At 38.6% G+C, this 13,122-nt stretch overlaps 1 protein-coding gene across 1 annotated transcript in view; it reads left to right on the forward strand.

The window, feature by feature from the left end:
* Positions 1-11,475, forward strand: part of SPTSSB (serine palmitoyltransferase small subunit B) — a 29,686-nt gene extending 18,211 nt beyond the window's left edge. The window contains exon 3 of the mRNA XM_060639129.3: positions 9,863-11,475. Within this exon, the coding sequence (XP_060495112.1) occupies positions 9,896-10,126 (231 nt within the window). The 5' untranslated portion in view covers positions 9,863-9,895 and the 3' untranslated portion in view covers positions 10,127-11,475. The remainder of the gene's footprint in view (positions 1-9,862) is intronic.
* The last annotated feature ends 1,647 nt before the right edge of the window (positions 11,476-13,122 follow it).

A 13,122-nucleotide genomic window follows, 5' to 3' on the forward strand; every position in this document is an offset into this window, starting at 1 on the left:
AACCACTTCACAAGTAGTTTTTTGTTCCCCACAGAGTCTGTGAACTTTTAACAGTATGAGAAGGAAAGAAAAAAAAGCATTTGTTACACTGAAAAAAATTTAGTACCAGCTTCTTCTTTCCTTCCTACAAAAAGACAGATTGTACTGAATTTATAAAAAACAATCTGCCTAAACCTCCTTGCCTGAAAGCAGACAATGAGAATTCATCACTACCTTTTATGTACCCCACATTGTGCTGTGGAAATATTAAATAAGTACAGGTGTGATCCCTGCCCTCACCCCACTTACAATCCAGTCAGCCATCCATCCAGCCATCCAGCTCATCAGCCAGCATACAAGTATCCCACATTGCAGACAGTGGAGATAAAGAGCTGACTGGGGCATATTCACAGTTCTCAAAGACCTCATAGTCTAGGGGAGAAACAGACTGTACATGGCTAATTATAATATGGTGTAAGTGCTAAAACACTGCTCTAGTAGTAACACATAAAAGAAAGCAATATATTTCCCTTGGGAAGGGTAGTCTCTTGGGAATGTTTCATAGAAGGGAGAATATAGGAGCTAGGATTATGAAAGTAATCAGGATTATGTCTAGAAGAGAAAGGGCACAAGGGCATTTCCAGAAAAAAAAAAAAAAAAGATGAACAAAAGCATAGAAGCTTAAGAGTAAATGGAATTTAGCAGGAGAGTTCAGAGATGCTACTGGAGAGGTAGAGAAATCAAACTCTGAAGGGCCTCAGAGAAATGTTTCATATCATAGGAAATGGAGAGCCACTGAAGGGTTTCAAGCAGAGAAATTAATCTGTGATTTTAGAAAGTTAATTCCAGCAGCAGGATGGAAGATTTTAAGGTGAAAAGGAGATAAGTTGGTAGGCTATTTCATTAGTTCAAGCAAGAGATGGAGAGAATCCATAGCACTGCCCAATAAAATTTGCTGCAATGATGAAAATGTTCTACATCCATGCTGTCCCATATGGTAGCCATGAGCCACATGTGGCTACTGAGCACTAAACATTTAAATTGCCACATGTGACTAGTAGCTGCCATATTGGACAGTGCAGAGGCATCTCAGAGAAGCTGGCACTTGAGTTAAGCCTTAAAGGAGGGTTTTTCCAATTGGTGTAGCTCACAATTGGGATATTTTTCAATCACCAAAGAGAATAACATGGAATACAGTAGAGCTAATCAAAGAGAATAGAATAAAAAAAAAAAAAAGCATGCACTGCAGAATAATATTGTTGAGAGATGTTTGTTTCCGTTATGTAGCTGGGTTTGTGTGTGTGTGTGTGTGTGTGTGTGTGTGTGTGTGTACACCCTGGATCACAATGTAAATGTACTTTCCCTCTCCATTCTGCGTAAAAATGTTTGAAAGCCATGCCTTTATGAAAGGGTATGATTTAACTATGTTCAGAGTTATTAGGAAAACGTTTCCAGAAGCGCAGAGTTTAAGTTCATTGGAGTTTAGAATAGGGAATAGGGATAACTCTGGACCTTTCAAGACTTTCTTAATTACTCTTTTGCCTTCCAAAAATTAATAGACTTTATTATTTAGAACAGTTTTAGACTTACAGAAAAGTTGAGAAGATAGTACAGAGTCTCCACATGCCCTGTACCCAGTTTCCCCTACTAATATCTTAACATTAGTATGACACATGTGTTACAATTAATGAGCCAATGTTGATATGCTATTCAGTAAAGCCAGTATGTTACTCGTATTTCCTTGGCTTTTACCTAGTATCCTTTTTTCCTTTCCAGGATTCCACCCGGAATAACACATTGCATCTAGTTGTTGTGTTTCCATAGGCTCCTTTGAGCTATGACAGTTTTTCACACTTAGCTTGTTTCTGATGACCTTGAGAGTTTAAGGGGTACATATTCTACAGCATGCTACTCTGTTGGAATTTTGTCTGGTGTTTTTTCTCATGATTAGACTGAGTTTGTCAGTTATTTGGGATAAAAACACAGAGGTAAAGTGCCATTTTCATGCCATGATATCATAGATACCTACCATTAACATCATTTATCACTATTGATGTTGGCCTTGATCCACTGGCTGAGGTAGTGCTAATCAGTCTTCTCCACTGTAAATTTACTTTTTTATCTCCCTTTTCAAATAGTACTCTTTGGAAGGAAATCACTCTGCTCCTTTTAAAAATGAATTACTTAATTAAAGGGAGGCTTGAACTTGGAGTAAATCATATTGAGTTCCTTCCAAAAGGAAACCTACTTCTGAGGACAGACACAGTCTCTTTTTAGATTCAGTGTCTCTCTCTGTAGCAGGCAGAATAATTTTTTCACATCTCAGATTTTCAGGTTCCTAATATGAAGCACACACACAAAAGCTGAGTGACTGACATAGAGTTCCAAAGTAAGTCAGGAAGGAATTAACCCAAAATCAATTGCAAATCCTTCTGACTTTTCTCCTCAGCCCCGGATTCTGATGTTTTAGAAGTAAATTTAACCCAAAATGTGTTGGAAGGTGTTTTTTTTAATCCCCCAAGAGAGAAGATTCATTTTTAGCTAATGTTTAGAAAGGGAGATCTCATACTGAGAAAATCCAGGAATTTGGAGTACCTCCTTTAGGTGCAGGATCACGTGTTCTGTGATATTAGCAAGGTAAATTCCACCCTGCCAAACCACCTGCTACTTACCTCTCACTGCAGTTGCCTAACTTTCTGCCACTCCTATTCCCATGGACAGAAAACAACACGGAACTTCTGAGCAAGCCCCACCTCCACATTTGTTACATCCCTGCACGTTCCCTTTACAGTATTCTCATTTCATGACTCAAACATGGGTTCATGGGAACACATGTTGTTGTTTGTTTTTCATTGTTGATGTTGCTCTATTTATCCTTTCTTGTCCATTCAGGCCGGAACAAAGTCCTGCTCCTGAGTAATGTGTGTCATAAGTCCCAGGTCCTCCCTGTTCATTCTGGGAAAAGAGGTGAAACTTTATCTCCTTCCTCACTGGACACAAATCTAGTGAGAGAAAAAAATCATCATCTGTTGATAAAAAAAGGGCAGTGACATTCAGAAATAAAATATAGTCACTTACTCTCCAATCAATTGTAGGATAACTTCTTAGGGGACTTCCAAGCCCTTACTGTTTTCCACTGCCCCAGGGTCCCTGTTCATTTGCTGGATTCTCTGTAGGATTCAGTCTCTTCCTGTGGTTCCCAGGACTCTAATAATCCTTCTCCCTCTTCCTCCCCTGAACTTGGTAAAACTCTGCTTTGGGTCTTTTAACCATACTAAGATGTACATCACTAACAAGAACCTTAATTTTTGCCAGTTCCAGGTAACATTTGCATTAAATAGGCATCAGGATCCTCATTTGGTTAGAGGAGCATATGAACTGTGGGATTCAGGAAAGAGTCCTGAGTAGGGCAAGAAGAGTAGAGACAGGGGAAACAGGGTAGGGCTGAAGTCTTCCAGATATCCTACATACCTGGCTCCATTGTCCTTGCTCAAGTCTGAGTCGTCTAAGACCACAGAAAACCTTCACTGGGCTTTTCACTTCTTTCATCCAATGTTAATTCCCAAAACACAGGGTGTTCCCTGCCTGGTCCAGTCACTTCCATTCAGTTTGACAAACCAATTTAAATGTCAACAAATTTAATATCAGTTTGGTGTTAGCCCCATAGACTTGGCCCTTTTCTTTAAACTGAGTGATTTGGTCTAGGGGATCTCAGTTCCATTAACATTCTAGATTTCATTTTAACATTCTAGATTTCACTTTAGCTGCCTAACACATGTGGCAAATATTGTCCATAATGTATATGGGTGGAATATACTCAACTGAATTAGAATCCTCAAGGGCGCCTGGGTGGCTCAGTTGGTTGAGCGTCCGACTTCGGCTCAGGTCACGACCTCACAGTTTGTGGGTTTGAGCCCCACATCAGGCTCTGTGCTGACCGCTTGCTCAGAGCCTGGAGCCTGCTTCAGATTCTGTGTCTCCTTCTCTCTCTGCCCCTCCCCCATTCACGCTTTGTCTCACTCTGTTTCTCAAAAATAAATAAATGTAAAAAAAAATTAAAAAAAAAAAAAGAATCCTCAAAGATGATGGTGACTATCTCTGTCACCATGGAATCTCCAGTTCCTAGTGCAATTTCCGGCATGTCAATAATTATTTTCAGTAAATAAAAGGGAGGGAGGGAGGGAGGGAAAGAGGAAAGGCTTTTTCCAGTTAGATTCTAACTTCCTATCTATATGCTTCTCCATGTACAAATCCTTTGAATTGATGCTACAGTTTCATTTTTACTAATCCTTACAGCAAACTTAAACACTAGGGATTATTATCTCCAGTTTACAACTGAGGACATTGAAGCCCAAAACAGTTAAGTACTGGGCCAAGGTCGCACAGCCAGTATGTGCAGGAGTCAGGACTTGAACCAACATCTATCTTTATTCCCAAATCCATACTCTGCATTATGCAAATGTAATAAAAGCATTTCCCAAACTATAAATAATCCAAATTGTTTTGTTATTATTATTAGAGAAACTCTGATAAATCAAATCCGTGAGGCACCTTAGAATGTAGTACCACACTGGTCCCCATGTTTTTAAAACAATGGCCCAGAGAAAGCCTTTCCTTACGCTTCACAATCCATTCCTCCAAGTAACACTGCTGCCCTTTGCTTCACCTCCCACCTCTTACGGGAAGCCTCAATTGCTTTGTGTTCCATAGGGGCTTCCAGCCCTCCCAATTCACCCAAGGGTATCATCACTCAGCTTCAGCTGTCAGTCACACCCATCTAGGCCCCTGCAGCCACATCACTATCTGCTTAAGCAATGCTACCCCTAAAAGTACAGCCTCCTTAAAGATCTAGGAAGGTTTTTAAAATCATCAAGTTTAGAGGAACAAAAGTTTTTTAATGTATGTTTATTTTTGAAAGAGAGAGAGAGAGAGGGAGAGAGAGAGAGAGAGAGAGAGAGAGAGAGAGAGAGAATGCAAACGGGGGAGAGGTAGAGAGTGAGGGGGAGCGGCAGACAGAGAGAGGGGGACAGCAAATCCAAAGTGGGTTCTGTGCTGACAGCAGCCAGCCAGATGCAGGGCTCAAACTCACAAATTAACGGAGTCATGACCCGAGCCAAGCCGAAGTCAGATGCTTAACCAACTGAGCCACCCAGGAGCCCCGAGGGAAAAATTATTTTAAAGGTAACAAACTACTGCCTCCCTCTTTTCCATATATGGAAATCATCTTTCAAAAGCGCTTAACCAAAAACAAGGAGATTCACTGTGTGCTTGAGCAGAGTTACCATTTTAAGTTCTTTGTTTAGCTTTACTGGGATAGGGCATTAGGTCGTTAAGGAAGTGAGCAAACTAATTCCACCCTTCATTGTGAGAAATTAAGACTTCAAGATGTTTCCTCTCATCTAGTTCTATGTTACCTATGGGTAATTCATTTCATTGCATTTCTGCCATCTTATTTCCCCAAATTCAGCCTATTCTCCTAGCTTCCTTCTTAGCATCTTTCCATGTCCTTTCCCCCATGTGGTACTCATTCCTGGCCCCTCTGCCATTGTGTGTTTGTTGCATGGTCCAGCGTGCTGCCTGTAAGAGCATCTCCTGTCTGCAGGTCCATTTTGGGGAAAGATTCCTTCTGAAGCCATTACTATTCAGAAGAAATCACACAGTAGTACTCAAAATGCATTTGTTGATGAATGAGTGAATTCTTCTACCCACATTACTCATCTTAAAAAGTGGGTTTTTTAAATCTTGGATGCAGTCCCATAGGAAATTTAAAAATGGAATCAAAAGGAAGTAGACATATATTACTTAAGCAAATCTAGAACCTAAATATAGTGATATTCCAACAATAGATTGTAGCAGATGGTTTACCAATAATAACCCACTCTCTCTTCTCACCTTTTCTTTTTTTAAATGTTTTACACAATTTTATCCCATTTTATTCTGTAAAAATGCACACAGATTCTAGAATATACTATAATGCCATTTTTTTTCAACTGCATTAGTAATTTTTTAAAATTACAGTTGACATACTGAAGTACCTGGGTTGCTCAGTTGGTTCAGTATCCAACTCTCGATTTAAGCTCAGGTCATGATCTCACAGTCGTGGGATCGAGCCCCGTGTCAGGCTCTGTGCTGACAGCACACAAGCTTGGGGTTCTCTTTCTCCTCTCCCCCTACCCTTCCCTTGCACACACTCAAACTCCCTCTCTCTCAAAATAAATAAACATTTTAAAAAATAACATATAGGTGACATACAATGTTGTATTAATTTCAGATGTACAACATGGTGATTCAGCACACTAACAGCACTTCACTACATAAGTGTAGTCACCATACAGTTATTGCAATTATTATTGACCATATTTCCTATGCTGTACTTTTCATCCCCGTGACTAATTTATATAGTTATCTTTCTACCTAAGAAACAATAAACAATCTTTAAAATTGCTTTTCATCAATAAGGGGAAAAAATAATCCAAGTGGGGGGAGAAATCAATGCCTTTTAGAACTTTTAGAACTTCAGGAGACCGAAGTGACATATGACAATAAAGGCATTTTTTACATGTCAGAGATGGCTACCGAGAGGGTTAGAAAATTATACGGAGGACTGGAAAAACTAGCAAGACAAGAAAAACTTCTAAAATCTTAATTCTCTAAATTGTTAGCAATGTGTAATCAATGTCCTACCAGGTATCCACCTTTGGTGTAATGCATGTTGGTATGCTTTAGATCTATTGTTTGATTGACTGGTTGATTGATTTTTTACAGCTTAAAATAATAAACATTGACTGTCTCACAGTTTCTGTGGCTCTGGAATCTGAGCACATCTTAGCTGAGCAACTCTGGCTCAGGGTCTCTCACAAGACTGCAATCAAGGTGTCCGTCGGGGCTGCTCAAGCAAGAAATTTAATTTTAGAAAACAAAGCTATGGCTTGTGTGTATTTTTAAAAGCTAAAATGTAGAGAGAAAAAGTCAATGATATTTCTATAAATAATTTGTAAATGAGTAATTTATCTCATTTATAAAAGTGAAAAGAGTATTAAGAATATTTTAACCAGATTTTTAGTACAAGGTTGATCCTGAATGAGTAACGCCCATGGGAGAACAGAGACAGGTTTTCTGAAATCACTGGGCTTAAAATTCACTTCAACTTGGCTTTAGAATGCAGGGAAGGCCATGTGTCCATATGAAATTAACTCCTCATTCTCTCAAACCTACCACAGCATTCCCCTGTTAACCCTTAGAGACCCCTTCACTCATAGGATAAAGACAAAATATTTAGCTTATCCACCTAGGCCCTGCAGTGGTTGCCTAACTCTGGCCATTCCCTTCTCTTCAGTTTTCTCCTACTCCCACCCTCCATCCCCAGATCTCTATGGCTCCATTCCCTGCCTCCCACAAACATCCATCAACCCTCTTCCCACCTTTAACTTTGGCACAAACACAACTTGATCCCTATCTTGGCCATTCTCCCACCTGACTACCCATTTTATCTGTATGACTTATAGTCATCCCTTGAATCTCATCTCAAATATCTCTTCCTCCAAGACATGCTGAGACTGGATCAGGTTTCCCACAGCCCCTTATACACTGCTCTTTTCCTTTAGGGCATAATGTAGTTGGAAATTACATATTTGTATATATTATTTGATTGCTACCTGTCTCCTCAACCGGACCAAGTTTCCTAAGGGATCTATGCCATAGGTCTATGCCTATGTCTGAGTCATTGTTCTCCCACCTTCTCCCAGTACAACCTGGAACATGATACCTGATGAAGGTATTCTCACACTCCCCAACAGTTACCTGGTGCCACCCTGAATCCTATCTAGGTAATGAAGAGGAAGCAAGTATGGGTAGTCATGAATAGAGTTTTAAATATAATATATACAGTTGTCTAGTGGGACAGCCTAACAGCTCAAATGGTGATACCTCCTCATTTTCTCCATTTCAGCCTATCAGTGAAAAATGTTGGTTGTTTGGATAATATCACTCACTGAAATTACCACTTCTTCGGTCATTCATTTCCTCCAAGACCTAATTCTATTGGCCTTTCCTCTTTCTCTGCAACCAAAGCTAGGAATGAAAAATAATGCTGGAAGTCAGCTCTTACCAAGGTCCACCTACCAGGACAAGGCATTTAAATCCAATTACTTAGTTCCTACTTTGGCTTTTAGGAAAGATGGGAGGCTGACTTTTCATAAGAAAGTGCAATGACTTCAGTTTGTATCATCCATTTATTTGGATTACCCTGGCCATTATTACAGATAATCGCAACCTGGTAACACAAAGACTTTTCATTTTCAGGGTTTTTTTTGTTTTTTTTTTTTGTAGAAATCACACTTATCAGAAAGAGTTACTTATTATCAAAGCCAAACTGTTGAAAGTCAATAATAGCTAACTATATCCTACTTAGGTTGGGACTCTGAGTGATCTATAACTATTATTTTTCTTTAAGTTGGTTGCTTGTCATTCATTTACTCACTCATTCAGCACATATTTACTTATGACCATAGCCTGAGGAGTCCACAGTCCTATGGAGCAAATACATCATACTTTCACGAAAAAGAATCAAAGAAAAGAGACATTTTCAGGTCAGAAAATAGAAATGATCTTTAAAAAATTTAACTGTGATTTGAATAGGAAGCGTTCTCAAAGTGGAATTAGATGATGTGGCACCGTTATATTCTTAGGAGTAAGCAGAAGAGGCACAAAGGTCAGCTTGTATTACCATAGACACCTATCATGTCTATGAAACCTTATAGAATCTTCCCAAGAATCTTTTTTAGAAATGATAGATGCCCTTCTTTCTAGGAGGTTTTAGATGCATATAGTTGTAAGTGTGATCCATCTAATCACAGTGAGACCAAGAAAACATTTTTATGTGGTTTCATAAGTTCTCTACCCAAAAGTCAAATGACCATCCAACTTTGGGCTTCCCGTTTGTTTTAGAGATCCCCAAGACCACCCACCTGTTCAATGACCTACCAGAAAGACTCACAGAAGTCAATATATATTTATACTCACAGATAAGGATTATTACAGTGAACAGATGTATAACAGTATCAGCAAGGAATAAAGATACAGGTAGTATCCCAAAAAAATTCATTTAGAGGCTTCTGATGCTCTCTCTCTCCCATGAGTGGACAGACCAAGTGCTCTTCTTTCTCCACTAGCAAAAAGTGCAGTGATACAAATGCAATATTTCTGCCCAGAGGAGCCCATCAGAGACACAGCACTGAAGTCTTCACTGGGGCTTGTTCCATGGACATCTTTGCCTGACAATTACCAAAACTCCAGACTTCCAGAATAAAGTAGGTGTTCACCATGAATTATGTCATTTGCACAGTTTAGGCGTAGTGAATCATCCTTATCCATTAGGGAATGGAGAGAACATTCCAAAAGCCAAGTTCCCAGATGCCAGCCCAGGGCCAAACTTGCAAGCAGATCCTTCTAAAGATAGCAGCCTCAGGCTTGCTATATTAACTCTTTTCTGCGCACCATTCTTTAAATATTCTTCCAGAATACATATTGTAGGAAATAGAAAGTTCACACTTCTCACTCTTTGTACACATGGCTAAAGAAAATGTGGTTAGCCTCAATTTTTAGATATTTTCACTAGACTATTACTAGCAATTATCATTTTTAGATAAATATTATCATTGCTAATATTGTTGCCATTAATCCTAGTACTAATTATTATTCATAATGGCAATATTATGAATTCCTATGATTAACATATTGGGTATTATTTCTATATAATACTCACATTAATCCATTCAGTGATCATTAACATGTTTTTAAAGGTGCTAACGTGCGGAGACCATGAAAACCTAAGGAGCTTCTGTGTTTGGTTCCTTATTTTATTTCTCTTCTCATCTGTTAACAGGACAGACTTTCTGCAGCTTGAAAGGAGCCGACCATGGATTTCAGACGTGTGAAGGACTATTTCTCCTGGCTCTACTATCAGTACCAAATCATTAGCTGCTGTGCTGTCTTGGAACCCTGGGAGCGATCCATGTTCAATACGATCTTACTAACCATTTTTGCTATGGTGGTATACACCGCCTATGTTTTTATCCCAATCCACATTCGTCTGGCTTGGGAATTTTTCTCCAAAATGTGTGGCTATCACAGTACAATTTCTAATTGATCTTAGTTGCATTCTGTGAATCGGCATTGCCTCTGTAAATGTTGCTTACAACTTACCAACTTACATGAATACTGTGTCTTCTTCCACTCTCTGATCTGAAAAGCTCCCTTCTCTATGCACTCTTGTATCTTGCCTGAAATGTGAGATAGGTGTCTCTTTAGGTTCTTTTGTACATTCTGCATTGTGCATCGGACCATGGATAACACAAAGACCTTACCTCACATACCAGCCGTAGTCTCTCAACTTAAATCTACAACTTCAGATTTTTTTTTTTAATCAGAAATTTCATATAAAATTTTTCTGGGAAGTTGGCTCCTAAGAGACCTACCAGAATCATATTTAAAATGCTCCCTTGATACTTGTTCTGTACTAAAGGGTCTATTTTTAAAAATCTGTTCATAAGCTCCTGTCAAAAGTATCCTATCCTTGTTTACAACATATGAAAAGATATGAATAAATTATATGGGCCCCCTAAAGTCTTATTTTCTAGTAAACTGCTGATACCTAAAATTCTTTTACTTCAAGTGCAAAAGAATAGGCTGGAGGCAATTATCTCTTTTCAGACACGGTTCATGAATTATTTCAAATGCCTTCTAAAAGTCTGGATTTATAACAGGTTAAAATCAACAATGTTGATTTTAGATAACCCAGTAAGTATTATGATACAAAAATGTTAAGTGTAAGGAACAAAACATAGTCAAAGTAAATTTAGATATTGTGACTTGCGATGCTGCCTGGCCTTGCGTGATGCTGGGGAGCCAGGGGGAGAAGGGGGAGGGAAAAGAAACTGCTTTCTTTCTGTGATTTCACTCAGTGGAGGGTTGGGGGGAAGCACGTATTGGGCTACAGGAAGAAACGCTAATAAATAGACTGGAAGTAATATTCTACCAGCAGGAACTCGACAGCTCCAGTTAAATGCTTTGATATAGTGACTCCTTTGCAGAGCAAAAACAAGATTTATTCAATTTCCTTCAAAGTGTTTATCTCAAAAACAAATACAAGTTTTTAAGTATACTGCTGAATCAGATGTGAATGCCAAAGACCAAACCTTATAGTTTGTCTTTCCTTCCAATAACTAGTAAGGTTAGTAATTCTGGAGGGTAAAAATGGAAATAGTTTTTGGACAATATTTGCACCTATGTTTGTATTATGGGGGGAAAAAAAAGCAAACATTCCCAGGAAGCCCAGAGAGAAAGATGTTTGGCATGCCAAATTAACATGCATGTTTGTTAAAAAACAAAAACGTGTTTTGAAGATAAACCAGATCTGAACATGTACTGTTGATTTTTGCAAAATAAAATTAGGTTTAATTTTGTAAATAAAATATTCACCTCCAGATTTGCTTTTTCCTCATATTACACTAAATATCCAGGTGCTTCTGTCCTCATTTGTCCCCAGACTTCCTGTTTCTTACTAATCCATTGTGGCAACTGATCTTAAAACAGTAGGATAAAACTAACATCTATCAAGGGCCTTCTCCATAGTGAACACATTTTACATGTTGAAGTAGGTATTAAGGTCTCCCAGTTACAGGTAAGGAAAGTAGAACTTGGCAAAGATGAGATTCATGTTTAAGATCCTTTATCTACTAGTGGCAAAGCAAGAAAGCAAATCCAGGACCACACAGGGCCCTGAAATATTTGCCACATGCAAGCCCATGGGAGGATAATGTGAGCAAATGAAAGTTGATGGGATAGGGTCACCAACATGTCAGAAAGCAAAACCACATCAATTTAAAGGGGCAAGGGTATGAGGAGACAGCTGAGGTCAGAGGAACAACAGGCCCAAGTCCCAGCTTCCACCTTTGCTGTTACCCAAGTGCTGTGTTCACCCATCTCTATGCTGTCCAGGCCCATCTGCCTATTTTGAAAGATTGCTTTCACTTTTAAATATTTAACAGAGGATTCTCAGTTAAGCATGAACTTGGACACATTCCCAGTTCACAATGATTTAACACCCTTATATACATGGACCCCTACTAAGTACTCTTGGAATTCAATTACAAAGATACTGCATTGACCTTCTTAAAATCCTCCTTCTAAAAATAAGAGTTAAAATAAATGTGAATAGACACAGCAAAGCTTAATAAAAGATATTGCAAAGCACTGCCCCAGGATGTCACTTTGAAGGTAAGCATTTCCTCTGAGCAATCAAAATGATAAACACAGAGTCCAACAAATACAATCAAACAGTTTGGATAAAAACCTATCTGCATGCAGAAGGCAAGAAAGCCCTACCTGCCGTGTCTGCTTTGTCAATTTTCTAGACTAGGCAGAGATGCTCTTTACCATGACTACAGTTCACCTAGTTTACAAACACTGTTTATATGCTTTTTCTTTATTTCTTTTATATGTATATTTCAATGGTGGTCACAGAACTGTAAAAAAAAAAAAAAAAAAAAAAAAAATAGCCAAAAGCTTTATGGTTAAAATGGGCTTATGTTTGTCACTCACTAAACTTGGAATCATAAAATGTTCCTGCACTGATATTGGCCAAGTTGACAATTGCTTTTACCTACTTGAGCAACAAAAAAAAATATGAAATGCTAAGAAATCAGGCAGTTTTAACAGCAAGATAATACTGGTCAGTCTTTGTTAATAAGTTGTGTGTACAAAAAAAAAAAATCTCTAGTTCACATTTTCTACTTTTTTCTTCTTCCATCATTACCATATTTAGATTATCTCACTAGTAGAGCATGTGTCCCCTGGAAGGCAGGAAATTTATTCTTTCTGAATGCCCAGTATCTAGCCCAGTGTGTAATACAGAGCTTAGCAGATACACCTCCTAGAGAACATTACATAGTTTCCCATATCCTGTATCCGCATAGAAACAAGGAAACTCAGTATTTGTATTGGGCCAACCTCAGAATGGAAAATTTCCATCTATCAACCAAAAGAGTAACACTCATTCGTTTATTTCTTCATTCAACAAGTGTATTAAAAGCCAACCATGTACTGATAGAGGAATGGCAAGATGGATAGATATTCTATGAAGAA

The sequence above is a fragment of the Panthera onca genome, chromosome C2, assembly GCF_046562875.1.
Source record: "Panthera onca isolate mPanOnc1 chromosome C2, mPanOnc1 haplotype 2, whole genome shotgun sequence".
NCBI classification, from domain to species: domain Eukaryota; kingdom Metazoa; phylum Chordata; class Mammalia; order Carnivora; family Felidae; genus Panthera; species Panthera onca.